Raw genomic sequence first — 27,984 nt, forward strand, 5'->3', positions numbered from 1 at the left:
AACTGCCTTTCTATGATATTCATAAGTTTAATTTCTAAACTTGGAACAGAATTAAGAAGAGATATTCAGTGCTTAGCTGCTTAGCTTGTCTTAAGCTCCAATATATATGAAAAATATAAGGGAGTACTTCTAAAGTGGCTTGCTTGATTCATTATTCTTTTCCACCTCTGGAAAGTGTCCTCTCACAAAAATGACTTACATTTCAGACAAATAATAAACTAAGTACATTTGAACAATGGTACATATATTCAAACAGCGTATTATTTTTTATTTCTCCCTAAGCAGAGAACGAAAGTGATCATGTACCCAAGTGACAAAACTCAAAATTTCTCTCACTGTTCCGTGATTCTGTCTCTTGCATCTCATGAATTGCACAGCAGGAGATTAAACTGGACATAAATACAACATGAACATATACATCCAAAACTGGATCCAAAACTGTCCACTGTTGAGCATAATCTAACATAGACAGCTTTTCAATATTCCTGAGCAAATTAAAGAAGAAGATACTGAGAACCACAACTTAGGGCTATGAGAGGCTTAATTTAAGTAAGGTTATTATATTAGCTAGGTACCTTTAGCAGGTGGTGGTTCCAATTTTGGAGGCTCACCAGGTTTTGCAGTCACAACTTTCTTCCTTGATTCAGGAGCTTTAAAGAAAATTATTTGAATTTTACCATACACATTATTAGATTCAAAAAAGAAAATATTTTTTTTTTAAATCCAAACAACTGATTAAAGCTATTGACATAATAGAAAGACAAGAGCTACAAAGCTAAAATTCTGGCTGATTAACTGTTTAGAAGTCAGAAGATCTGTAGGAAGCACAGTTGATCTGAAACCTATTTTCATATAATAACACCAGCAAGTTACTGCTGGGGATTCTTTTCGTTTGTAAGAACATGTTAAAGATAGAAGAATGACGTGAAGGATAGAAGAATGTGTTAACTTGGTTAAGATTTTTTTTTAATACATTGTTTTTTTTCTGTAACTGTTGAAAAGAACTCATGAAAAATGACTTGGCATACACTGGTCAAAAATCCTGAGGAGTTGAGTGTTAGTAAGGTGCACAATTACAGCAATAGTAAATTAGAAAAGAAAAAAATAGATTCAAAGTGACATGTTTTAAAGCATGCTTTTCAAGATTCACCAGTATAATTTAAATGGATTATAAATTTGAGTTCCCACTGTTAATTGTGGCTTCAGATGTTTATACCTTTAAGTAGTTCTTTTGCCATTTTAATATCTTCTGTTGGTGGAGTAGGTGGTGGTGGTTTTCGCTTTTCAGGAATCTTCTTTTCAGGTTCCGGCGCTTTAAATAACATTAGGCAGATTTACTATACATTTACTATCACAGTAGCTATGTGAAGAGTAATGTACAAATGTAAAGGCGGTCATTTTCCATTTCCAGTGAAGCAGTGAAAAAGTCTCATTTAATTAAATGGGAGCATGAAAGCCTTAGGCTATTGCTTTGTAGCACGCACACAATACAAACATTCAAGATGACTTTAAAAAGCATGTTAGTAACACAAGAACAAAGGTGGGAAACCAAGTGACAGGAAAACTTGTTGACAAGAAACAACATGAAAGCATTTAAAATAATCTGTGTGTCGTTCTTAGAATTAAGAGATCAGAACTCATTTCCAAAACGTAACACAGTGGAAGAATTATGCCAAGAACTACAACATACAAGCACAGGTGCACGAACAACACAGCAAGAAAAAAACTGCACAGGAATGAAAGAAAGACGTCTGGCAGCCTCTGAGTGGGTACTTTGTATACCTTCAACTGGTAGAGCCTCCTCTACTTCTGCAACTGGAATTTCTTCTGCTTCTTCATGCTCAATCTCCTTTACAATTTCGTATTCTTTAAAGAATATTGATAACTGGTGTAAGTTTCCAATGATAAGATTGTTTCACATGAACAATTATGTAGATCTCACTAAAAGGAGAGCTACTCCAATAGACGCAGACAAATACATGTTAGGATAAGTGATCACTGAGTATCTATTACCATTGCAGTTAATACATGCTTTTGAAAAACTGCTCTCTTTCTATGTGAGAATGAATCAGGGTTGTCTGATAGTATTTTCAGAAGGACATTATTTTTTATTTGTGCAATATTAACTAAACATTAAATTTGTGGGTAATTCATAACTGGAAAGAATAAAAACTTCAGTGCTCTCAACTCATTTAAGATTATAACAGCAATATAATCACTAGGTTTTTAAAGACTCAAATTTAGTGGGAACTGATTATTATCTTAAAAAGAGACAGATTTTGTTAGGAATATCCTGCATGGGAGCATATATGACTTGAAAATATTTATTTCTGAAAGTGGTATTTTATTTCCAAATATGAAAATATAATAGTAGATACGAGAAACATAGACTGGTATCAACTAAAATGTAACAGGAATAATTTACAAACATTACAATGGGACAAAAGGACAACATATCTTAGTGTTTATGTTTGGAAGATGAGGACAAAGGACTGTCCTTACAGTAACAGCTATGATGGCATATACCTTCACTTGGGAGTGGTTCAGGTATTTTAGGAACAGCAACAGGTACTTTCTCTTCTGGGATAGGTTTCTTGGGCACCTCTGGCACTTAAAAAAAACATTAGTTCCTTTTATTTTCATGTATATAAATGTACACATGAAACATAAAAACCACAAAGACATCTAGCACACAGAAAATCACAGTGAGTAACAGTGGTCATAAGCATAAAAGACTCTGCTCCAGTCTTTCCCAAGGTAGTCTAAATACAACAGACACATTTTATAGACTCTGTTATGAACAAAGAGAGAAGAATAGAGAACATTCCTTCTCAGGAGATGCTTCCTGGCAATATATACCTTTGGATGGAGGAGGCTCTGGCTTTTTAAATTCTGGCTTTTTAGGTGTTGTAAGAGACACTTTCTCTTCTGGGGCAGTTCTCTCTGGCATTTCAGGTGCTTTAAAGATATTAGTAAATTTTCATTTTTGTGAACATTAAGATACATACATACATACAATGGCATGACTAAAAAGAGTAAGGAATTCAAAACATGAAGAATAACATAAGTGACAGATTGTTCACTCAGATACCTAATCACTGGGTATATCAGTGAAACAAGGGAAAAAGTATTCAGAGAATAAGGAAGAGGAAATATTCAATCATTGTCATATCTACCTTTAACTGAAGGAATTTTATGTTTTTTAAGGACAGGTGCAGGCTCTGGTTTCTTAGGCACAGCCATAGGTTCTGGTTTCTTGGGCACAGCCACAGGTTCTGGTTTCTTGGGCACAGCCACAGGCTTCTTTGGTATTGCCACAGGTTTCTCAGGGACAGCCACAGGCTTTGGGGGAATGACCACTGACACCTCCTCTTCCGGTTCTTCCTCCTCAGCCACCTCAGGCACTTTAAAGATATTAGTTCCTTTTATTTGACCAAGCTAAAGGTCAGGTACATACAGACAGAAGACAACCTAAATGCTGGTTTCACCCCTCCCCACAGAAGACAGAGAGGCAAAATGCACTCAGTATTGCAGAAACCCAGAAGGCACAAGAGGCTCTTTCAGAACACCATCGTGTACCTTCAGGTGGAGGAGCTTCTGGCTCTCCAGGCTCAGCAGCTGGTGCCACCTCTTCTGGTGCTTCCTCCTCCTCTTCCTCCTCTGGGACCTCTGCCTCAGGCATCTCAGGCACTTCAAAGATATTAGTGTGTTTCATTTTACAGTGGTGAAAACATGTGCCAAGGAGGAGAAAAACCCAGGGCAACCCAGAGACAGCACATCACAACAGCCAGCTCAAAACCTCCCACACATGTGCAGCACCATCTACCCAGCATGCACAACCTTGAGAGTCTCAGACAGGAAACAGAGACAGGCCAAGAGAGGGTAGGACAACACATAAGAGAAGAAGATCAAATGTCTTCTTTGTTATGTAATCCATGAAGAACAGGTACCTCTGAGTGCTGGAGGCTCTGGTGCTTTGGTAATGGCCACAGGCACTTTTTCCTCACGAGCAGCCTTCCTGGGCACCTCAGGTGCTTCAAAGATATTAGTAATAGTCAGTTTTAGACATTAAATGGGAAGATGAACAATGAAACATAAACTGGAGGTGCACTCAGCTCATGAAAGCAATCAAATGGACTCACGGTATCAAACCGTCTCCCTCTCTCTCGCTCACATACACACAAAACTACACGCAGGCACAAGCACAGAGTGGTGGTGCTACATAGGTTCTGTGAGAAAACGGTTGGCTATGATCAGGTACAGCTCGAGGGTGAAGTGTGCCTTAGGATATGCCTGGTCACTGCTCGGCAGCCTTACCTCCCTGGGAGGAGAGACTGTCATTCTCAGCCCTGCTGGGATCTGGCTTTTCTCTGGGAGCCACGTTAGCCTGTTATTTCTGTTGCCATTCCTCATAAATCTGCTGGTGTTTTGCATTCAGCAGTGTGGGCAATGACAGGGTGAAGAACATAGTATTTCTCCTTTGTCCCTACTTCTGTCCTTTTACATATCCATTCTTTCCTTATGCTTTTCTTTTTATTGGCTTATTTTCTTATCCTATTTCGCTCTCTTGCCTCGATTTTAATTTCATTGTGACAGCTTCCACATCCTGGGTGGTTCACTAGTTTTGATAAACATTTCTTCTTCATTATAAACTCTAAAATTATCAACGTTTTTTATTAACACTTCATACGCTGTCACTTCTTCTTACCGCCCTCATACATGCATTTCTGAGTAAAAATAGATTTTTCATTTTGAAAGATTGATGTTTACCATATAAACTAACTGAGACTGTCAAAAGAGACATTCACTGCATCATTTTAAGGTAACAAAATTTGGCAGTAATCTGAAAAATTTATGATCAAGTTTTAAAATGTAACATTTCAGTATCTGCTAATGCAGAACATGAAGACAAAAGAGTAAATTCAAAATATCATTTGGGTTGTTTATACAAAATTATAGGTAATTGAATTCCTAACTGATACACAGCACAGAATGTAAAAATTTCAGGTAACAACAAACAGACAGCATAACAAGACGTCAGAAGTAACATGAAAGACAGTAAAAAACAGTCTCATTCTGGGTGATGCACAGGGTGACAGGTACCTCGAACTGGTGCAAGTTCTGGCTTTTTTGGCACAGTTACGGGTGTGGGCTCTTCCAGAACACCTTTCTTTGGCACCTTGGGCACTTCAAAGATATTAGTATATTTTAGATTTGTGTATGAAACAAGAAGATAATCAGTAATACATGCATGCAGTCTTCATTGAGAAAGTGCTGTGGTTACAGTTACTCATCAGGTATGCTTTGCTTTGAACATGTGGAATGACTGGAGGTGTCAAATACATCACAGGGGAGATGGAGATTCTGGGTTTAGTTTCTGAGTCAAGATGGAAATGGAAAAAGCATATGCTGTCTTTGTAACAGTTCATTAGAGACTTATTTACAGAATGTTACTGTATTTGAGTATCAGTACTGTATAATTCATGGCTACTTTGTCATTGCAATATAATTTTTTTAGGAACGTAACATTAGATTTTTCATTGCCACTTTTTTCTATCAATTATTTCCATTCTTTACACCTCCTCTTCATTTTCAGTTTTCCACAGCTCCTGTCTTTCAGATTCTACTGTTTACAGAATTATATACTTTCTCTCCTCTCCTTTGGATCATATTAATGACCCTTTCCTGTTCTAATATGATCAGCAGTAGATTATATCCAGTCTCTGCTAGAAAATCTACCTCACGTATACTGGCATTAATGCTACTTTTAAAGATGTAGAGAACTGATACTGACTGTGTTATCATCCAGCACTACAGTCTATTAAAATATTCAGGGGTGCAACATTAAGTTCTTTAAACTGAAGACTTATTTGCAGGCTTTTCTTCAGAAAAACGTGTTATTCTGTTTAAAGTAAGCATTCAGTAAATGTTAATTCTTAAACTTCAGAAAAAGTTCAGAGTGCTGCAGATATTTTTCAAGGAGCTGAATCTAGTTTTTCTGTTATGTTTTTGAAAATCCATATTGTATGTCATGTTTTTTAGGCAGCTATCTCTGATAGGTCATCACCCGAAAAAAATTCAAATTAAATCCAGAAGAGCACAATGTTTCTTTCTAATGGTTATACTAATAGTGATGATATGTACCTTTGGCTAGTGGTGGTTCTGGTTTTTTGGGCACATCAACAGGTGTTTTTTCTTGCAGGACAGCTTTCTTGGGCAGCTTGAGCACTTTAAAGATATTATTTCCTCTTAATTTTACAATTAAGAAAAATATAAAAGATCACAACACTCATGATAAAATCAAAGAGTTTAGCTATTTCTAACATTGTAATATTCCCCTAGTGACTGGTTGGTTAGTCACATATGCAAATAGAGGCACAGCAGAGGCTAGCAATAGAGGACACATAAAAAATCTTACACGAAAGAAAGGATAATAAATGAAAATATTAATCAATAAAGTAAAATAAAAAAAAAAAAAAGCAACTTTCTCCAGAAGTTATACCTTTAGCTTTTGGAGCTTCTGGTTTCTTGGACACAGCCACAGGCTTTGGGGGAATGACCACTGACACCTCCTCTTCTGGCTGTTCCTCCTCAGCCACCTCAGGCACTTTAAAGATATTAGTTTCTTTTACTTGACCAAAGTAAAGTTCACCAAAAAGCCAAATGGCAAGCAGCAAAGTAGGAAAGTAAACCTTTGACAGACTACAAGGGAGTCCTCATCAGATGACCACTCTTCCTTCAGGTGGACTACTCGCAGCAAAGAGCCAAACTATGGGTTTAGGAGAGAGCACTTGCTGACGAGCCCCACCCTTTCCTGCAGGCATTTACATGCACATACAGACAGAAGACAACCCCTCCCCACAGAAGACAGAGAGGCAAAATGCACTCAGTATTGCAGAAACCCAGAAGGCACAAGAGGCTCTTTCAGAACACCATCGTGTACCTTCAGGTGGAGGAGCTTCTGGCTCTCCAGGCTCAGCAGCTGGTGCCACCTCTTCTGGTGCTTCCTCCTCCTCTTCCTCCTCTGGGACCTCTGCCTCAGGCATCTCAGGCACTTCAAAGATATTAGTGTGTTTCATTTTACAGTGGTGAAAACATGTGCCAAGGAGGAGAAAAACCCAGGGCAACCCAGAGACAGCACATCACAACAGCCAGCTCAAAACCTCCCACACATGTGCAGCACCATCTACCCAGCATGCACAACCTTGAGAGTCTCAGACAGGAAACAGAGACAGGCCAAGAGAGGGTAGGACAACACATAAGAGAAGAAGATCAAATGTCTTCTTTGTTATGTAATCCATGAAGAACAGGTACCTCTGAGTGCTGGAGGCTCTGGTGCTTTGGTAATGGCCACAGGCACTTTTTCCTCACGAGCAGCCTTCCTGGGCACCTCAGGTGCTTCAAAGATATTAGTAATAGTCAGTTTTAGACATTAAATGGGAAGATGAACAATGAAACATAAACTGGAGGTGCACTCAGCTCATGAAAGCAATCAAATGGACTCACGGTATCAAACCGTCTCCCTCTCTCTCGCTCACATACACACAAAACTACACGCAGGCACAAGCACAGAGTGGTGGTGCTACATAGGTTCTGTGAGAAAACGGTTGGCTATGATCAGGTACAGCTCGAGGGTGAAGTGTGCCTTAGGATATGCCTGGTCACTGCTCGGCAGCCTTACCTCCCTGGGAGGAGAGACTGTCATTCTCAGCCCTGCTGGGATCTGGCTTTTCTCTGGGAGCTACGTTAGCCTGTTATTTCTGTTGCCATTCCTCATAAATCTGCTGGTGTTTTGCATTCAGCAGTGTGGGCAATGACAGGGTGAGGAACAGCAATCCCATCATCATTACTCTTTCTTTCCCCTATTTCTGTTCTGTCAACTCTTTTGCAGTATAAGTATGTGGGAGTTTTTAATTAACTGAATTTTCAGGGCTTCTATAAACCTCTATTTAGAAATTGCATTTGGAGATGGTAAAATGGCTGTCTGCAGAGTGAAGTAATTTCCTTGCTCTCATTCTTCATCTGATGCAGAATGGTTCTGCACAAATACAGAAGACCTGGTGGTCTTGTCCCTAATAACCATGTGGAATTTAATTGTAGATTTGTAGAACCCCCTTTCTTGCTTCCCCATGAACTTATAGTTAGAAAAAAGTTACATCAATGTGTGATTACAGCCATATGTTTTTCTCATATAAAGTTTTACCACAGAATGAACGCCATTCTGATCTACCACGCATCTCAATAATCACTGCATTTACTAACAAGTTTGGGGTATCTGTCATTTGGGATCTAGGCCCAAATAAGATATGCCTAAGAATTAAAACGCTACTGCCTTATCTAGTATCTTCATTTGATAACTTTGGGACTTCTTTTCCAGTAGCAACTTTTGTTGCATCACAGTACATCGAACCCAGCTTTCCTCCTCACCTGTTCATTCTCTCTGAAGTGGTTCGTTTGTGGGTTTTTTTGGTCTGTCCTGTTTGTTTTGGGTTTTTTTGTTTTTTTAATATTTCTGTGTCATGAATGTGTCTGGTTCTTACTACCATGCATGGGGACAGGGTTGCCAGTTGGTAGTGGTTAAAGAAAAATACTTTGGGAAAAACCCCGTTTATATTATCTGAGATTCTTGGCAAAATTGTAATGACAGACATTTACATTAAAAATCCAAAGCAAAATGCTCTTTTCCATGCATCTTATCAGTTTTGGTGTATAAAATTTTAGATTCTGAACTCATATGAAGGAGATTGGGAGAGTCTCTTATGTTCCCTATATATTTGCCATTCTAACAATAGAATTTATACATGGCACAAAACGTCAAAATTTCAGGCAACCACAAAAGGACAGCATAACAAGACGTCAGAAGTAACATGAAAGACAGTAAAAAACAGTCTCATTCTGGGTGATGCACAGGGTGACAGGTACCTCGAACTGGTGCAAGTTCTGGCTTTTTTGGCACAGTTACGGGTGTGGGCTCTTCCAGAACACCTTTCTTTGGCACCTTGGGCACTTCAAAGATATTAGTATATTTTAGATTTGTGTATGAAACAAGAAGATAATCAGTAATACATGCATGCAGTCTTCATTGAGAAAGTGCTGTGGTTACAGTTACTCATCAGGTATGCTTTGCTTTGAACATGTGGAATGACTGGAGGTGTCAAATACATCACAGGGGAGATGGAGATTCTGGGTTTAGTTTCTGAGTCAAGATGGAAATGTAGAAAGCATATGCTCCCTTTGTAACAGCTAATCAAGGCATATATAAATGCCTCTTATAAGGCTCAGTGAATTAGGTGTTCACAGGAGCTTTACAAGTCTTTGGTGTTATTTGTACAATGTAATAACTTCGCAAATCACAGAGCGGTGAATGTTGATATATGACCAAAATACAGGCGAATAAAAATTTAAAGAAAAGATTCTGCTCCATGGTACTACCCATGGCAAGATAGGTACATATAGATAGTTGCAATTATTTTGCTGTATGTACCGAAACTGCTACTCTCTACCAAAACCTTTCATTTCTAATGATTTTGTCCTTTCTCATAGAATCATAGAATCATTTAGATTGGAAAAGACCTTTAAGATCATTGAGTCCAAGCATAAACCTAACACTGCCAAGTTCCACTAAGCCATGTGCTAAACCATCCCTACCAATAATGTGAACAACAGTTTACACATTCATTCTCCTATTAGAATCCATAAAGTTTAGGCATTTATTAATAGACAGGAGTTCATCATATCTGCTTTATTCAGTGCTATAACTCTTGAAATCAAATCTTACCTCCTCAACTTTTAAAAAACAGTACAACAAAAGTTTGGATGGTTTTAGTTGAGGAAACATTTGACATCCCTGCACAGCGATTAATATTTTGTACATCTTTCTCACATTTTTTATATCAGAGTATACAGCGAATGATAAATTTAGAATGAAATTAATTTAAAAAAAGCCAAGACCCTTCCTTATGATGATAATCATTGTGGCATGCACCTTTAGCAAGTGGACCTTCTGTTTTTTTAGGTAGAGCAATGGGTACTTTCTTCTCTGAGACATCTCTCGGGCATCTCAGGGGCTTCAAAGATATTAGTGCATTTCATTTTACAATTACAGTACAAATGAGCATAAGCACAGAGGACAACAAAAATGTTCTGAAGTAACAATTTGGCACACACTCACACTCAGTGCAATTTGTTTAGCAAGCATCATTGGAAACCTCAGATTTGAAATGACAGACAGGACACAAGAAGTTAAGATAATACTTAAGAAGATTATATGCATTTATCATGTATTCATGATAATATGTACCTCTGGTTGATGGACGTTCTGATTTTTCAGGAACAGCGACAGAAATTTTCTCTTCTGGGACAGCCTTTTTGGGCATTGCAGGCTCTTTAAAGATATTAGTATCATTTGGTTATGCGCATTAAACTTTAAAATGAGCAGTGAAACAAAATATACTCAAAAGAAGGAAAAGAGATCCTGTTTGTAAGAGGTACCTTTAGACTGTAGAGCTGCTCTCTTTTTAGGTATAGCAACACTTTCTTGCTTTTCGGCCAGCTTGGCTGGTGGTGGTTCCTCAGGTCCCAGAACAGGCTCTGGTTCTCTGGATGCTGCTTCAGGCTTTGGTTTTTGAAGTGTCGTAGAAGGTTCAAGTTTTTGGGGTGCTAAAATTGGTTCTGGTTCCTCAGGCACCATGACAGGTTCTGGCTTGAATGGTGACATAACAGTCTTCGATTTTCTAGACACTGCAATAGTCATTGATTTTTGGAAATCTGCAACAAACCCTGTTTCTTCAGGTGCTACAATGAGCTCTGTTTTTTGGGGTGGAGCAAAAGGCTTTCTTCTGGGGGGCACCACAACACGTTCTGATTTTTGGGTTGATGCAACTGTCTCTGACTCCTCAGGCATCACAGTGAGCTCAGGTTCCTCAAGGGCCATGACTGGCTCCGTTTTTTGGGGTTCCACAACAGGCTTTAGTTTTGTGGACTTCACACCATGCTTTAGTTTTTGGGGTGCCACATCAGTCTTGGGTTCCTCAGGTACTACAACAAACTCTAGTTTCTCAAGTACCATAACATGCTCTGGTTTTTGGGATACTAAAATGGTCTCGGGCTCCTCAGATGCCACAAAATGCTCTATTTTTTGGGTTACGACAACAAGCTTTTGTTTTTGGGCCACTTTAGCAGATTCCAGTTCTTGAGGCTCTTCCTCTTGAGGCTTTGGTTTTGGGGGTCCTGCAATGGGCTTTGGTTTTCGGGAAACTGGAACAGATACTTTCTTTTCTGGGAAAGTTGTCTTGGCCACTTTATGTACATAAAAGATATTAGTTCTAAATTAAACAACTGCACAATCATACCAAATGTAAGTGAATCATCAAACTTAAAGCCACAATTACAATGCAAACATTAAAAACATATCACGTATCATTCATTTATGTTGGTCTTTTTAAGGAAGAATATACCACATTTTGGCTTTTGTCTCCTTTTTCTCAACTGCCCCCCAAAGCTTCATGTCCCCATATGCAAGTGCACACATGCACTGGTTGCGTAACAAGCTATAAGTGCAACGCATTAAAATTGTAAACAGAATGGACAGAATAGAAGATATTAATAACATTGCAGGTAAAAAGCTGAAGACTCTTTCAAGAACTAGCAGTGATGGCATCTAGTTTTTCTTGGTGGAGCTTCTGACATTTCAATTGCATTGATATCTTCTGCTCATTGCTACTAGGATGGGTACTTTCTTTTACTGTATCACTTTAAAGATAGTTGTGGCTGTTTTCATGAACTCAAGTGGGTAGAATAGGAAGAATAATCAAAAATAGTATGAAGAATTGAAGTATGAAATAGAGACAATTTAGACATCCAAGATTTGTCGCTTCTTTTGAAAAAGACCCACGTATATCCGTTTCGCGCACACATGCAGATACATGGAACAAGTATAATTTAGAATCTCAGAAAACAGAAGGCCTGTATAATCACAGTGTTAAAGACAAAAGGAAAAATGTTACTTCTGTTATTTTATTAGTGTTGAGATTTACCTTGCTCTGGTAGAGGTTTTGGTTCTTCAAGTGCAGCCTCTGGTTCTGGGACAACCACAGGTTCTGGTTCTTTAGGCACAGGTATTTTCTTTTCTGGAACAACTTTCTTCGGCACCTCAGGTTCTTTAAAGATATTTATTTGTTTTACTTTCAGGAATTTTAAGAATAGTAATTTAAAAGGTGAAGATAGCTCCAAGGTTAAAATTATCAAACAGCATCAGAAAAAAAATACCCCTTATAAATAGCCTGTGGGTTTTTCTGTCTTGCTTGATGCACTGTTGCTTACTGGGAGCTATTCATAACTGAAGAAGACAACACAATCTGTACAACTTATAAATATCAGAATATAAAAAAAAATGATAACATAAACTTTAAAAAGATAGCATTTAGGGAAACAGAATAAAATTTCTGTCCAATTTTATCAGCATTGAACATGTACCTTTAGGTGGTGGAGGTTCTGGTTTTTTAGGAGCTTCAATGTGTGCTTTTTCTTCTGAAACTACTTTCTTGGGCACTTCAGGCACTTTAAAGGAAGTAACTAATTTTATTTTTATGAAATTCAAAGATGTGTCTGCAGTGTTAAGACACTAAGAAGAGGTAAAACTCAGGAAATCAAAAGCATTTTTTAGTTTGGATGTGAATATCAACTTTGTTCTTTGCCTACAGAAAATTCTCTCTGATTTCTCTGCGAGAAACCTCTGATGTTTCTCTGAGGTACAGATGCCAAAACAATTTAAATAACAAAAACATTTTCTAGAACATTTATGGTAAAAGTAAATTACCAATATATTAAAATGGTACCCCAGACAATGCAGGGCTTTAATTTCATTAATTGCGTACAGCAGTTACCTTTGGTTGGTGGAGGTTCTGGTTTCTTTGGTACTTTGACTGAAACCTCTTCTGGGACCACTTTCTTTGGTACCTCAGGCACTTGAAAAATAGTAATACCTTTTACTACAAAAATGTCATTAACATTAAAGCATAACAACAGAACAGTATTAGTGAGAACACTAATTAACAAAATCTATTTTTTTCACACAAGACATTTATTCACTTGAAAAAACTTTGACAACAGAAGAAAATTCTAACAGGGGTCTTGAGTACTGTCTTTTATAGTGTTAAAACAATAAAAAAAGTGATGGTTTGATTCTGTTAATTTTTTCATAATGACACATACCTTGAGCTGGTGGAACTGCTGGTTTTTTAGGCTCTGCAACTGGTATTTTCTCCTCTGGGACTTTCTTGGGAACTTCTGGTACTTTAAAATTAATAATTATGTTAATACTAAAGAATTAATAATTCTGTTAATAGTAAGAATTTAGAGAAATTTAAATGACATTAAAGCGAAAAAAGAAACAGACAAAATGACACCAGATAACATCAATTAAATATAATCCCCTTTACCAAATAGGCTTTTTGCTCTCAATCTAGATCTAGAGTCATTTGAGAGAAGTAAAAAGGCTACTCCCAAAAATGAAATACAAAGATGTCATTGTTTATAAGAAAAGATGAGGAAATAGTATCAAAAAGATCTTATCAGTGAAAGTAATACAAATTATTGCCATAGTTTTATTAATGACAGGTGCCTTTAGCTGATGGTACTTCTGGCTTTTTAGGAATAGCAACTTTCATTTTTCTCTTCTACAATTATTTCCTTGGGTGCTTCAGGCATTTTAAGGAAAGAGACTATTTTCATGTGTTATATGGAATTTTACAGATACATACAAAACTTTTCCATAGAAATTGCAAAGTATGGAGATTTGTAATGGAGCTGTTATTGACTTAAGGTTCTTTTGTGTCCCTGTAAAGTCTGAGGAAACAACTCAAAGTTTTTTTGAGTTTCTTCACCTCCTATGTTACATTATTTTTCCATTTTATTCAACCATCTCCTGAATCTCTGTTTGACTAAGGCTGCCATTCTGTATTTCTTGCCACATTCTCCTATGCACGGTGACTTCTTGGTATCAATTTTTCATCTATACACAGAGCTTTTTCTCCTGTGTTAGACATCTGTATCACTGATTTGAAATTATTAAACTTTCTTTTGGGGCTATTTTTTCACTGTCAGGCATATTTCAGATCACAGAAGTCCTGTTTTCTCTTTAAGATTTCAGCTGTGGTTCTTAAGCATCAGTCTCTTCTCTGCTGAGCTGTCATCAGTATTTCTAGTACACTGGTACACTGATTATGATTCAAAAAGAATAATTTTCAAAACAGTAGTATATATAGAACTGTGGGAACAGAGAATAAAGGTAGTAGGACAACATAAACAAACTATCAAAAAACTATTCTGCATAAGCAAGGCAGAGGGTTTTTTTCTCTTCAAAATTTTACTTATCTGTGGTGCAACATACCTTTGGCTGCTGGTGGTTCTGCTTTTCTAGGCACAGCACTGGGTACTTTCTCTTCTGGAATTTTCTTGGGAACCTCTGGCACTTTAAAAAAAACAGCATTCATTTTTGTTATATCTAAGGCATTTAAAATGTGAAAATTATTATGAGGAAAGAATCTCCGAAGAAGCACATTGGAAAGAAACGTAAGATCAGATATCAAAAGAGACAGACTTGCAAAAAATGTTGTATACTATTACATACTCCTGGGTTCTTTTTTATAAATGAGAAATAAAGGATAGTTTTTTTCTTTTACTGTAAACACTATTGTCCAAGAGAAAGAGAAATCCTGTCCTCAGAGAGTCATCAATATTGACATAGAAGCTTTAGATGGTGTTACTCTTGGCTTTTTATGCAGCACAACATTTACTTTCTGTTCTGAGATAGATTTCCTATTGGACACTTCAAAGATGTTAGTGTACTTTTAAGAATTACAAAAATTAAAAATGCAATACATAGAATTAAGACAAAACAAGTAGATGTATATCAAGAGTATGACAACAGTTACATGTTCTGAAAAGTCTCTGTGGTTCTAGTCCTCAGGCAAATAACAGTTTGAAGCAACTTTGCTGAGGATCTTTTGTCATGCAGTGCTGACATGCCACACAAACTGCTAGTTCAGTCAGACTTCTAAAATATCTGAATGAATTGTAACAACTGTTTTCTGTGCCTAATGCTATTTACATTCAAACTTAAATCAATTGATTTGTATATTAGTTAAATCAATTGAAATGTATATAGTTCTTGCTTGAGTGCTGATAGAATTTCTGAGGCTGTTTATCGTACCTATAAACACCCATGAGGTGAAAATATTTGTTCTGTAAATCTCACTGCATGTTGATTCAGCTAGCCTTTTCCTTATTTTTAGTCCTTTTGACTAGTTTGTGATACAATTTCTGTGCCATCACAATGGATTACTCTCGGGTAGAAGAAATAGACAAACTCAACTAATTTTTAATGATTAAGAACAGCAAAACAAGGGACAGAAGAAATGGAAAGAAAAAGGAGAAGGAAAGGATATGTTGACCTATACCTTTGGCAGGTGGAGCTTCTGGCTTTTTAAGCAGAGGAACAGGTTTCTCTTCAGGAATAGTTATCTTGGGCATTTCAGGCACTTGAAAGATATTTACTGATTTTAGTTTTAATTTTATGACTTAAAGACAAGTTGAGAAACAGGAAAAGGGACATATACAACATAAATGCCACAAATCTGACATAAGTGGACCATGAACTATTACGTCAGAAACAATGTAAGAAACAGAACAGACATTATTAGAAAATACCTCAGTTCTGTTAAGCTATCAAAGTACCTTTAGGGGGTGGAGATTCTGGTCTTTTAGGCACAGGAGTAGGTTCTGGTTTTTTAGGCACAGCAACAGGCACTTTTTCTTCTGGTACAGTTTTCTTAATTACTGAGGGCACTTTAAAGATATTAGTTCATTTTAAGAATTTATGTGAAATGGAAAGACAAGAAATAAAAAATACAGGTTGTAAGGTAAGTATGGTACTAAAAGAATGAACACAAATATTAGTTACATTGAACAAGAACTAAATCATGAACATGAATGATTTAATTTTCCTGGAGATCATGACTTTGCAAATTGCAGGAAGAGATGATGAAGAAGATATATACCTCTAGGTGCTGGAGCCTCTTCTTTTCTATGAACAGTAGAAATTTCTTCTTCTATGTGCATCTCCTCATATACTTCATGTACTTGAAAGATATTAGTTTAAATACTTAAATTAACATAGAAACCTTCAGAACATAGACAATGTGAAAGATAAAAACCAAATACAATCAAATATTCAAGCTCACCTTAAGATACACAGGTCTATTTTATATCTAACCTCAAAATCAGGATTCTTTTAAATGAGGGTAGTAAATATTTTTCATATTCTACCCTAATCTGACCTCTACAGCTTGCCAGAAAAAAGATGTGGGATAGTCCTAAACTGAGCTGCTTCCTTGGGTGCAAAGAATTAGGCCCTGTCTATCTAAGCGCTATCAATTTTTCAACTATTTTTTTTCTCCTCAGACTGATCTAAGTGACAGGGTGCCTTGAAATTGTCTCTTTTGCACATAAAGCAAATTTTCCCCTTAAGAACAACTATGGGTGATATAATTTTTAATTTATTTTTAAATTAATCTCATACTGTTGCAGCTAACTGAAGCTGCAAACTAAACTCTAGTTTATGGTAGACAGAATGTTCTCAAAAAAATTAAAGATTCATATATGAAAATATATTTTTTATCCTTCAAATCCTACTAAAAAAAATCTTGTACCTTCAAGGTGTGAAGCTTCTTCTTTAGGTAGAGCAGGAGGTATTTTTTCTTTGCGGACAGTTTTCTTTTGTACTTCAGGAACTTAAAAATATTGGTTTATTTTAGAAATTTGCATTAGGAAATAAGAAGTACATTTTTGTAAAACAGTAAAAAATTCTACTAGCACAACATGAAAATACATAGTATTAGCCTGTGAATACAACTTAACAAGTTCACTTTCTAGAATTCACTGCTTTTCTAACTCCTAGCACTTACAGGTCTGAATGTGCCCTTCTGTGAAAAGACAGTAGTTAGGCTTGTTTTTTCCTTATTAAAAATTCTTTAGGAATTTTGGCAATTTAAAGGTGTTTGGTTTTGTTTGTTTTTTAATTTAAAAATTACCTAGAAAAACAAGGCAAAACTCCAATGCAATTAATTAAAAATTATGTTTCAAACATCTGTTGAGTTCTCTAGCACTGGAATTTTATTACAAAACTATGTTTCTATGAAAACAATTTTGTGGCTTTGTATTCTGTCCTGATTTGAAGTCTTACTTTGATCTTGACTTTATTACCTCTGACATTAATGCAAAAAAGCTTCTATCAGAACCTGTTATATTTTTTTTTAAAAATATATTGTCAGAAAAAGTATTTCAGGAAATACAAAATGAGACAAGAAGTCAAAAAAATATAAGGCTAACCCCTAGCCCTGCTATGGATTTGCTGTCTACTAAATGTCTTCATATTTGCTTATTTTTTTCTTTTTAAATATTAAATTCTTGATGAACGTATCAATCTGAGCAACTGCTAACACGAGACAAAAATAAGAACGTACAGAAAATGTTCCTTGATTTTTTTTTCTGCACGATGACTTAATAATTGTTTAACTATGAAGAAAGAGGCTGAAATATTTTGGGAGTTCTTTGTAAATGATTGCAAAATGGTTATGTTTTTAATTTCTGATCTCCCTGCATGTATATCCTCTTTCTAAGATAAAAACAAGCAAACAAACAGATAAAATTTACTTTTACAACAAGAGATCAAATGGAAGAAAACATATGTATATAACACTTGGTCATGTTGTTCAAGAAAAACAAGCATGTTGGGTTTCTCACTTGGTACCTCACTTTTGAAAGAGGCTAGAGAAAATATTTTTGGAGGTCATGTACCTTTAGCTGGAGGAGCTATTTCTGTAGGTACAGCAGCAGGTATTTTCTTCAGTGGGACAGTTTTCTTTGACACTGCAGGTACTTCAAAGACATTACATGAGTTTAAGAACGTTATAATACACAAAATGTAAGTAACACAGAAGCAATGACAGATGCATAACTTCTAAGGAAACATTAGAATGAACACATTAGATAACGGATTACCACACAGATGGAATGATGAAGAGAAATAACTAATTTGTAGGGAATATATTGCTTAATAGATTGCTTGAATAGTCGGTGTACCTTTAGCTGCTGGAGCTTCTGGTTCGCTAGGAATAATAACAGAGACTTCTTCTTCTGTTGGAACTTCTCTGTAAACTTCAGGCTCTTTAAAGATATTAGTTTATTTTACATATTTTAATATTATTTACAGGACAAGATTAGAAAGACAACTTATAATGCAAAAATGCAGACATGTATACGGACAAAGGGCTGTTTGACTATAAATTGTTTCAATATCTCATATCAGCCTGATAATTTACCTACTATTTCTAGAAGTGACCATTCCCCATTAATAAAGTAGAAGTTCACAGAATATTTTATTTTCTAGTTACTTAGTTATGTGTATTAGATAGAAATTATAATTGAATTTCTCATGTCCTCATCTGGTGTTAACTGTACGCCAGCTCAAAAATTAATTCTTACTCAGGATGGCTCTTACACCTGTGTCTACTTAAGTGCATTTCTTGGTCTAATGTGGCTGAAGTGCTTTCCCGGATCAGAAACTTAGTTTCTCTCTTATTTATTTTTGTTTCTCCCATTAATAGACGGGAAAAAAGCATTTTAAAAATGCTAAGGTGTAACTAAATCTGAGGGAAGAGAGGGTCTCAAAGTCATGGATGGGAGTTACTTTTAAATAATTAAAAAAAAAAAATTGAAAATGTCTTCTATTTTACAGAGCAGTCTAGAGTATGAATTGACATATTCTCTGCAATTTACTGATTGGTAAAGGTGTTGTTCATGTACCTTCATACAAAGGAGACTCCTCTTCTCTAGGAATAATGGTGGGTACTTTCTCTTCAGGGGCAGGTCTCTTATGAAACTCAGGAACTTCAAAGATATTAGCTTTCTTTTAGTAATCTCAAAATATTTTTCAACTTTTAAAATCCCAAACAGATACAAACACAGAAAACTAGGTTCTTTTGAAGTCCCAAATACAGTGCCTTTTCAAGAATAAAATATTATACAGTTCTAGAATTGCCTTGCTGGAAAAATTAGTTATGTGAATAAATTTATAGTTTCTGCTCTCAAGGAGCATAATCCATTTGCTTTTCTCACTGTCTCATCCTGCTTTTCCTTCTCATATGTGTCACAACCTTGAGGGTTTTAACTTACTAATGCTTGCCCTATTACTTCACCTGTATCATGACCAATGCATTGGCTTCAAAACCCCAGTTTAAGTTAAATTCACAACTATATAAAAGCACTGAAGGCTTATGTACTGTTAGTGTAAGAATACCTCCCCTCACCATGTTTTAATTAATGAATAAATGTATTTACTGTTTAGCACACACATAGCACAATATCTGAAGTGTTTTCCTCAGAGATTTCAATTTATCAATTTTCACAGAGAGCTGAATCTGCACTGAGAGACTAGATACCCTTGCCATGGTTTAATGAACATGAGGATCATTTTAGAAGGTGTTAGTTGGGAAAAACAACACAAGTATTTCCTTTCCATAAAATCTCATATCAAAGGTTCCTTTACCTTTCATTGGTGGAACTTCTATTGCAGGTGTATGTGTAGGTTTCTTTTCTTCAGGGACAGTTCTTTTGACAACAGCTGGTCCTTTAAGATACAATTTACTTTTAGGGCTTTCAAAGTTATTTGGAAGAAGTTAGAAAGAAGAAGAGCAAATCTAAGAAGGAAGATTCATGAAACAACAAAGAATTAAATGCTCCCTGAAAGAACATCTATGTTATGAAGATTAGACCGAAGAATGACATATTAAAAAAATATTCTTGACAGATGGCCATATATTTGTATGGTGCAAAATCCTCCTTTTTAGAAGAAACAAAAACATTCTTTCTTTCTGAACTACTTTCATATGTAGCTGAATGACAGAACACACAGTTTTTTAAAGAGACTTACATATTTTCAACAAAGTACTTGAAACTAACAGGCAAAAAAAGACTCAGTCACAAACAGTTGAACAAAAACACTGTGGGGACATAAAACACATGCACATCTTTTTCAACAAATAATGAAGACAAAAGACTAAAATCAGACTTCATGATTCATGAGGACAATGCAGACTAAGTATACCTTTAGCTGGTGGAGTAATTTCCTTTTTAGGAACAGCAGGTAGTCCTTTTTCTTTTGGAACAGGTTTCTTCGGCGCCACTGGCACTTTAAAGACATTGGTGGGTTTTTATAAGATATTTTGCAGTATGATTATGATTTAAGAATATAAGTTAAACAAGAAGCAAACAATTTAAAGAGTCAGAAAATTTAGAAAAATACAAAATACACTATTCTCATTTGCTAGTGAGTGGTGACCTTGCAGGCCACCCATCTGGACTATTTTGCTTGGATTCTCACAGCTAGAGTCTTCAGTATTCACTGAAATAAAAACATTGCTCTTGTTGGGTGAATTTTTGACTGGGATAAGTCTTAACAATTAGGTTTCATGAACTATCAGCTCTAATTAATGCCAGCTGAGAATATGGTTAGGTTTTAAGAACCTATTAACTATCTCCAAGTCTATCTGCAAAAAAAACCAACCCTTTCCCACTGGTTTTGTTCTGATAGTTCATATGAGAAACAACTATAAAAGCACAAGATTAATTTCTGGCAAATTAAGTGCTCTGCAAAGAATATTACAGAGCTCCAGACCACTACAGAAAGTCTACTAGCATACACTGACAATTGCTATTCATGACATTTATCTTCTGTAGAGCCTGATATAAAGAATATCTATTAAGAGTATATGCACTCCAGCACATCATTAGATTGAAGAAGGTCCTAATTTTTTAGGATTCTGTAGGAAACCAGAGTTTCACTGATATGGCACTGTAGCCTAACAGACTTTTATTTATTTATTCATCGGCTTGTTTTCAATTATTAACTATAAAACATCACTAATATTGTGACAGCAAGAACTAAATTTTGAAAGTCCTGCCTGCACTTTCTTTGTCCTCAGAAAATAATTTGTCTCAGTTTTGATTTGTTAAAGAAATATTATTTTTTTAGTAACTTAATCCCTGTCTTTGACTGTACTGCAAAAAAAAGTTCAGAATAGGCAAAAAAAAATAAATCAGAATAGGCAAATTACTGGATTTGGGGATTCAGAAGGCTGTGTTTTTAAATTTATCTAATAGCTGATGTACCTTTAGCTGGTGGAGCTTCTTTTTTAGGAACAGGAACAGGTACTTTTTCTTCTGGCAGAGGTCTTTTAGGCACCTCAGGCACTTTAAAAATATTTTATTATGGATTTTAAGTTATTTATGAGGAATTACAACAAATACAAAGACAAGCAGGCAACAAATACAAGCAAGCAGAGCAATCACACGTTTGTAGAGGAACCTTCTCATCATTTATGCAGAGTCAACTGAACAGCAACTTATGTTAGAGTTCTTGAGCAATGAAAGCTAAGGAGTATCAGTGTACATCTTTCTGGTATGTTATAGTTGCAGTTTATGTTTGGCATAAGGGATCCCATGTTCATAAACTGAAATGATGAGAAAGAAGGTACTACATGAGTTTTAACATCACTGTAAATCACAGGAGCCAACCTGGGCAAAATAAACAAATATTGACACATAAAAATATTTAATTCAGGCTGAAGCCGAACTGCATCTGAAAATCTTCATTTATGTTGCTTGTGTCATATCTACACTAGCACAGCCCTTGGCAGGCAGAGAGGGAATCTTCCCATCCACTCTAAAGGGAAGAATTCCTCAGGAAGGAGTAGTAGAGAAACAATCTTTGAACAGTTTTATCATTACCAGAAAAAGACACATAGGACTACCAATGGGGAAAAATATAAATAAACACCCAAAGGAAGCTTAAGCAGCAGCTGGGAACTTAACAGACTGTAACAATAAAGAAATCATGACTTGTACCTATAGCTGGTTGGATTTCATAAGCCTCCTCGTATACCTCCTCGTATTTCTCATAGATCTCTTCCTTCTCTTTAAACTCATACTTTTCATAGACATCTTCTTTCTCCTCAGCTTCCTCTTTATATTCCTGTTCCTGAATCTCCTTATATCTCTCAGGTTCTTCAGGTTCCTCATACGCCTCAAGTTCTTCAGTTTCCTGAACCTCTGCAAATTCTTCAATACTTTCATATGTCTCATACTTCTCATACTCTTCATATGCATACTCATACTTCTCCACCACAGGAGCAGGAGCAGGGACTTTTTCTTTCCGGACAAGTTTCTTGGATGCTTCAGACACTTCAGAGACAGTATTATTTTTTAAAAACAGTATTATTATTTAAAAAAAATATTTTTTTTTTTTACAGTTAGTCAAGATGATCCACAAAGAACAGTAAATGTACGTGATAACCACAAGCATAAATTGCATTAAAATATTAGAACATACTCCTGAAACAGTGTATAAAATATAAAAGATTTTAGGAATAAGGAGAAAAAACAAATCTTTGGGAGGAATAAGAAGAAATGTGTACCTTTGGTCGGTGTTGGTTCTTTGGGTTTGGGCACAACAGCTGGCACTTTTGCTTCTGCAACAGCTCTTTTATGCACCTCAGGGACTTTAAGAATATGGATTTCTTTTAGGAATTTTGAAAAACACTTTAAAGCAGTATAAGTAAAAAAGCACAAGAAACAGTTCTATGACTCTACAATGTGAACATTGTAATGAAGAGTTGTAACATAAATACAAGCAGAACTGTCATACAACAAAGACAAAAGTTAGAAGGCGGCCAAGAGTATTTTTTAGCATAAGTGTTAATTATAGTCAGGAGTACATATACCTTTTGCAGCTGGAACCTCCGCTTTTTCAGGGGGGGCAACAGGTACCTTCTCTTCAGGAACAACCTTCTTGGGCATCTTGGGTACTTTAAAGATAGGACCTAACTTAAGTGATCTTTCACACATTTTTTAAACAGACACAAACCCAGAAGATTACAAACAGCAGAACAGAAAGTTACAGACAAACAAATAGTGTAGTGACAGACATAATACAAGAAGACATACTAAAATGTCCCTTGCTAAACTACACTTGGATGAAGAGTGTCATCTATTAATGATAACAGCACTTACAAACTGCAATACCTTTGGCTGGTGGAGCAGGCACCTTTTTAGGAACAGGTTCTTTCTCTTCAGGAATGGGTATCTTGGGTATCTCAGGCACTTTAAAGACATTATTTTTTTTAAGAATGTCATCCGCCAGTAGTGTGAGAAAGACAACAGAAAGCATATACAAACAGACATAACGAAATAAGAACTGATCTGCAGAATATATTTAAAATGTTTTAAAGATGAAACAGAAATAAAGCCAAGACACTTTATATTGATAGGCAGACTTCTTGAATGAGTCAAATAATTTTAGAGCTTATTTTTGGTAGGAATTTGACGGGCACTTTGAGACAACAATACAGAAAAACAACAGGGACATAAAACTAACAAAAACAATAAACAAAATAATAATATATAGAGACACTGAATGAGAATAACAACACATTGTTCCCCTAGGTATTAATTTATGTACCTTTTGCTGGAGTAGGCTTCTGTTTCTCAGGAGTGAATACAGGTGGTTTTTCTTTAGGGACAGGTTTCTTAGGAATCTCTGGCTCTTTAAAGATATTGACATTATTTTGCAAACACGTTTTAAAATTACTTTCATTAAAAACAAGAAAAAAACATGAACATCACAAAACAACACAAGCTCCCCAAATAGATCATTACAATTTATATAGAACTTACAACAGGAAATAAAGATGAATTTTAATCAACCTAAAAGATCTCATGAGTTACTTGCAAGAAGGGTATGTGTACCTTTTGCTGGTATAGTTTCTTCTGGAATAGTTTCCTCTTCTTCTTCCTCAGGAACAAAAATGGGAACCTTTTCTTCAAGGGCAACTTTCTTTGCCACCTCAGGCACTTTAAAGATATTTTAAGAATTTTACTTTCACAACATCACAAAGAAAAATTCAGAACATAAAACACAAGGACACCAACTGTAAAGTAACAACAGTAATAAAAATAAGGGAAACTGTATTTGTTATTTTTCATTCCCTGAAAACAACAAAGTGCAAATGGGTCATAAGAATTATATGAGGATTATCTCTTCTGCCCAATTGTTAAAATTACACAGTATCATTGCCAATGGAAAATATTAGCAAGATATGCTACAAATGAGAGGTTGTAGAAGATAACCAGCATCTAATTTTTTACATAAAAAACTTCCAGTGTCTGCTTTTCAATTTTTTTCTAGAAATCTCAGCTGCTGAGGTAGAATTTACTCAGCATCAAAGGGTGGCCTCTGCAGCAGTCTGCTTCCACTTTGAATTTGGCATTTAGGGTATATCTTTGAGTTACTTGTATGGTCAGTTTTGCTTTTATTTTATTTTTATAAAAGTTTAGCTAAAATACTTGAGATTTTAGCATACTCTTAATGTACATATCAGAATGATCTCCCTGAATCAACCAAACACTGCTCGCTACAGGGGAGCAGCAGGGTGCTAGAACCAAGCACCTGACTTTATATGAGTGAGCATTGATTTTTAAAATGAGGTTCCACTGAAATATGAGAATGTAAGGGAAAGGAATTATCTGCATACTCCACAATGTGATATACCTTTAGCTGGTGGAATTTTCTTTACTTTAGGAACTGCAACAGGTACTTTTTCTTCTGGGACAGCTCTCTTGGGCACCTCTGGCACTTTAAAGATATTGTTTTGATAAGAAAATTTCTATTATTTTTAGAGCATCAAAACTAGTAAAAATCACAGAACAAAGTCACAAAGACAAATAAGATGAAGAAAACCCCTCAGAAGGATGTTTAAGGTTTACATCCAGCTTAAAACAATCATTAGAGATGAAGATCTTTTAATGAATTGAACAAAGCTTGCTGATAGTTTTCAAGGAGGAATGGTGTACCTTTTGCTGGTATCTCTGGAACGTGCTCCTCTTCCTCCTCCTCTTCTTCAGGAATGAAAATAGGTACCTCTTCAGGGGGAGGTCTTGGTATTTCTGGCACTTTAAAGATAGCATGTAATTGCAGAAAACTTAGACACAACATCAGAAACTCAGAGAGAAGCTACACAGAAACAAGTATGTTTGTCACAAACTGCTACAATACTTCAGTTGAATTCTAACAATGAACATACAAAGACAATAAGAACCGTCATCCACATGTTCAGTTGAGATAAGAAGAGATACCTTTGACTGGTGGAGGTTCTGGCTTTTTATCCACAGGGACCGGTACTTTCTTTTCTGGAACTTTCTTGGGCACTTCTGGCACTTTAAAGACATTTTTATTTAAGAAATTCATTTTCAATGTAACATAAAACATAGTAAATTGATAAGTGTGTAACTGATGTTAAGATAACTACAGAAATATGGTAAAATTTAATTATGTGTGAAAGATAACACTGATTTTATCCACAGTGTTATGGACGGATGTAAACTTACAAACATACAGACTGTGGCATTAGAAATTGGTGTAGTAAGGATAAGGGGGAAGTCTAGCTGTTCAGGTACATTGTTTATCTTTTGGAGCATTTGTTTTTGGAACAGTAAGTAATTTTAAATAATTTAGATAGATAAGATCCAAAAGACACAGATGATACAAGTCACATAGAACTTTTCAGACTGAGAATAAACATATCACCCATGAGTAACAGAAACAGCCACAGTACAGTGATCAAACATAGGTCTGTTAGTGGTGCAGTATCACACTAGGACAAGGAATGGGACTGTTACTTGCAGTCTTCTGAAGCTGAAGAAACAAAACTAGAAAGATGCAGTTGAAATAGAAACTGGTATACCTTTGGCTGCTGGAGGTTCTTCCACTTTTTTAGGCACTGGGACAAGTACCTTCTCTTCTGGCACAGGTTTCTTTGGTACTTCAGGCACTTAAAGATATTATTGTAGTTTAAGAATTTCATTTTTGAACCACAATGTAAAGAACGTGAATCAATTATATGAATCAATATAGTGGAATGACAAAGAAGCATTGTCAAGAACAGAAAATACTCTTCACTCTACATTACATTAAAGAGGAAAGGTCAACAAAGACCAATTTTTAGAATTTTTTTTTAACACATTCAGTCAAGAGCTGATATACCTTTGGCTACTGGAATTTCTTTCTTTTTTGGTACAGGAACAGGAACCTTCTCTTCTGGCACAGCTTTCTTCGGCACTTCTGGAACTTAGTAAGATATTATTGTAAATCGAACTTGGCATAAAGATCTAAAACACCACGACTTACAAGCCAGGGACACTAAACAATTTAACACAAACAAACAGAACAAGAATCCTTAAGAGCAACAATCCTTTTACTATCCTAGTGTTTAACATAAGCGAGAAGATAAATGAAGTCTAGAAGACCTTTCTGATGACAACAAATTACAAGTTCATATACCTTTAGCTGGGGGAGCTTCCTTCTTAGGAACTTGGACTTTCTTTTCAGGTACAGGTTTCTTTGGCATCTCAGGCACTTGAAAAACATTATTTTGATTAAAAAATAAGCAACAAGCTAGTCAAAACAGAAATGAAACAAAAAAGACAGCAACATAAACACTGCAGATGAAGAGCCCCCTCCAAAAAGAACAGAAAAAAGTAATGACCAAGTAAGGCATATGAAAAATACTGTAGATTACAAATCAGAGGATGTCTGCTAACATAAAGAAACAATATATACCTTTTGCTGGAGGAGCTTCTTTTTTCTTCAGAATAGGTATTTTTTCCTCTGGAACAGGCTTCTTGGGAACCTCAGGCACTTGAAAGATACCAGTAATGGTTTAGGTATTTACTTCTAAAACACCAGGAACATAAATTGCAAACAAACATCACAAGTACATACCCAAAACATATGGCCATAATTTAACATGTTTTAAACATTAAGACAAAATAAGACAACAAGCAGATTATATTAACTGCTATCATGTCCATTCTCCTTGCACAGATATTAAGGCCGTCAATAAAAATGTTTTTAATGTCAAGGGCTTATTTGCTGATCAAAAGATTGAGATAAGATAGAGTTTGACTGTTTACAACCGGCTATTAAGAAGTGCCACGATGAGGAAACTTGCAAAAATACAATATTTTTTCTTCCTCCAATTTTTGGATATTTATTATAAACGTTGTAATAAAAAACTATTTTAATTGCTGCATTAGGATTTTAGTGGTTTTACTCTTTCTTTACTCCTTATTTTCCCCTAGAACTATGATGCTAATGCTTCTCAGGCATGTAATAGGTTGCATCTGATCATGTTGAATAAGCCAATTTTGTATATTTATTGAATAAATATTGCTAACTACATTTTCTTCCTTAGCAATTTCCAAGTGCTTTCTATATGTAAAAAGCAAGCACATCAGGTTTATGAATTGATTTACTTCAAACACAGAACTGTGGACACTTTATAAGTAGCCAGGAGTTTATACCACAATTTGTTGAGTAATGGCAATGTTTATGAATGGTTTACTTAGATGAAAAAAATAAAATCTGAAGAAAGTTTGGAGCACCTATGAATTAAACTTAATTACTATGATAGGGTCAAAGGAGATTTTAGCTGACTCTAATCTTCCTGTTCAGGATTAACTTGGCTTTTGCAGTGTACAGCCTGGCCTTTTCTTTACTAGGAAAAGTGTGCTAATAAATATGTCACAATTCTAGTGCAAACAATGTTAAGTATAGTTTTTGGCATTGATTAATTAGTCAAAAGAAATTCTAAACTTCTTTTGGGAAGAGACACTATGGAGTGATTTGAATCAGGACTGGAAAATATACAATTTTAAAGACTTTTAGATGATTATGTAATTTTTGAAAAATGGATATAGTTACTTTATATCCTTATATTACAATGTAGAAAAGCTTTATTATCACGATCTTGGTGTTGCTTAGTTGTCCTCTCTAAATAGTGAATGGCATGTTCATCGTGTACCGACAATGTA

The 27,984-nt window shown here is 35.7% G+C and overlaps 1 protein-coding gene across 4 annotated transcripts in view; it reads right to left on the bottom strand.

Moving 5' to 3' along the window:
* Positions 1-27,984, bottom strand: part of TTN (titin) — a 247,953-nt gene that overhangs the window by 109,810 nt on the left and 110,159 nt on the right. For 3 of the 4 annotated variants that reach the window (XM_014954163.1, XM_014954162.1, XM_014954161.1), the window contains 6 exons: positions 14,390-14,470; positions 13,213-13,293; positions 12,885-12,965; positions 12,475-12,558; positions 12,036-12,158; positions 576-650 (listed from right to left, as the gene is read on the bottom strand). In XM_014954163.1, coding sequence (XP_014809649.1) covers positions 576-650; positions 12,036-12,158; positions 12,475-12,558; positions 12,885-12,965; positions 13,213-13,293; positions 14,390-14,470 — 525 coding nt within the window. Of the gene's footprint in view, positions 1-575; positions 651-1,216; positions 1,313-2,526; positions 2,603-3,270; positions 3,405-6,943; positions 7,055-12,035; positions 12,159-12,474; positions 12,559-12,884; positions 12,966-13,212; positions 13,294-14,389; positions 14,471-15,458; positions 15,540-20,164; positions 20,249-21,228; positions 21,310-21,963; positions 22,300-22,532; positions 22,617-22,838; positions 22,923-23,139; positions 23,218-23,575; positions 23,660-23,862; positions 23,968-24,664; positions 24,749-24,966; positions 25,066-25,248; positions 25,330-25,856; positions 25,944-26,155; positions 26,240-26,452; positions 26,528-26,731; positions 26,810-27,984 lie in introns of all 4 variants that reach the window. The other variant, XM_014954164.1, reaches the window with a different exon arrangement.

Source organism: Calidris pugnax, unplaced genomic scaffold (genome assembly GCF_001431845.1).
Source record: "Calidris pugnax isolate Ruff unplaced genomic scaffold, ASM143184v1 scaffold103, whole genome shotgun sequence".
Taxonomy (NCBI): Eukaryota; Metazoa; Chordata; class Aves; order Charadriiformes; family Scolopacidae; genus Calidris; species Calidris pugnax.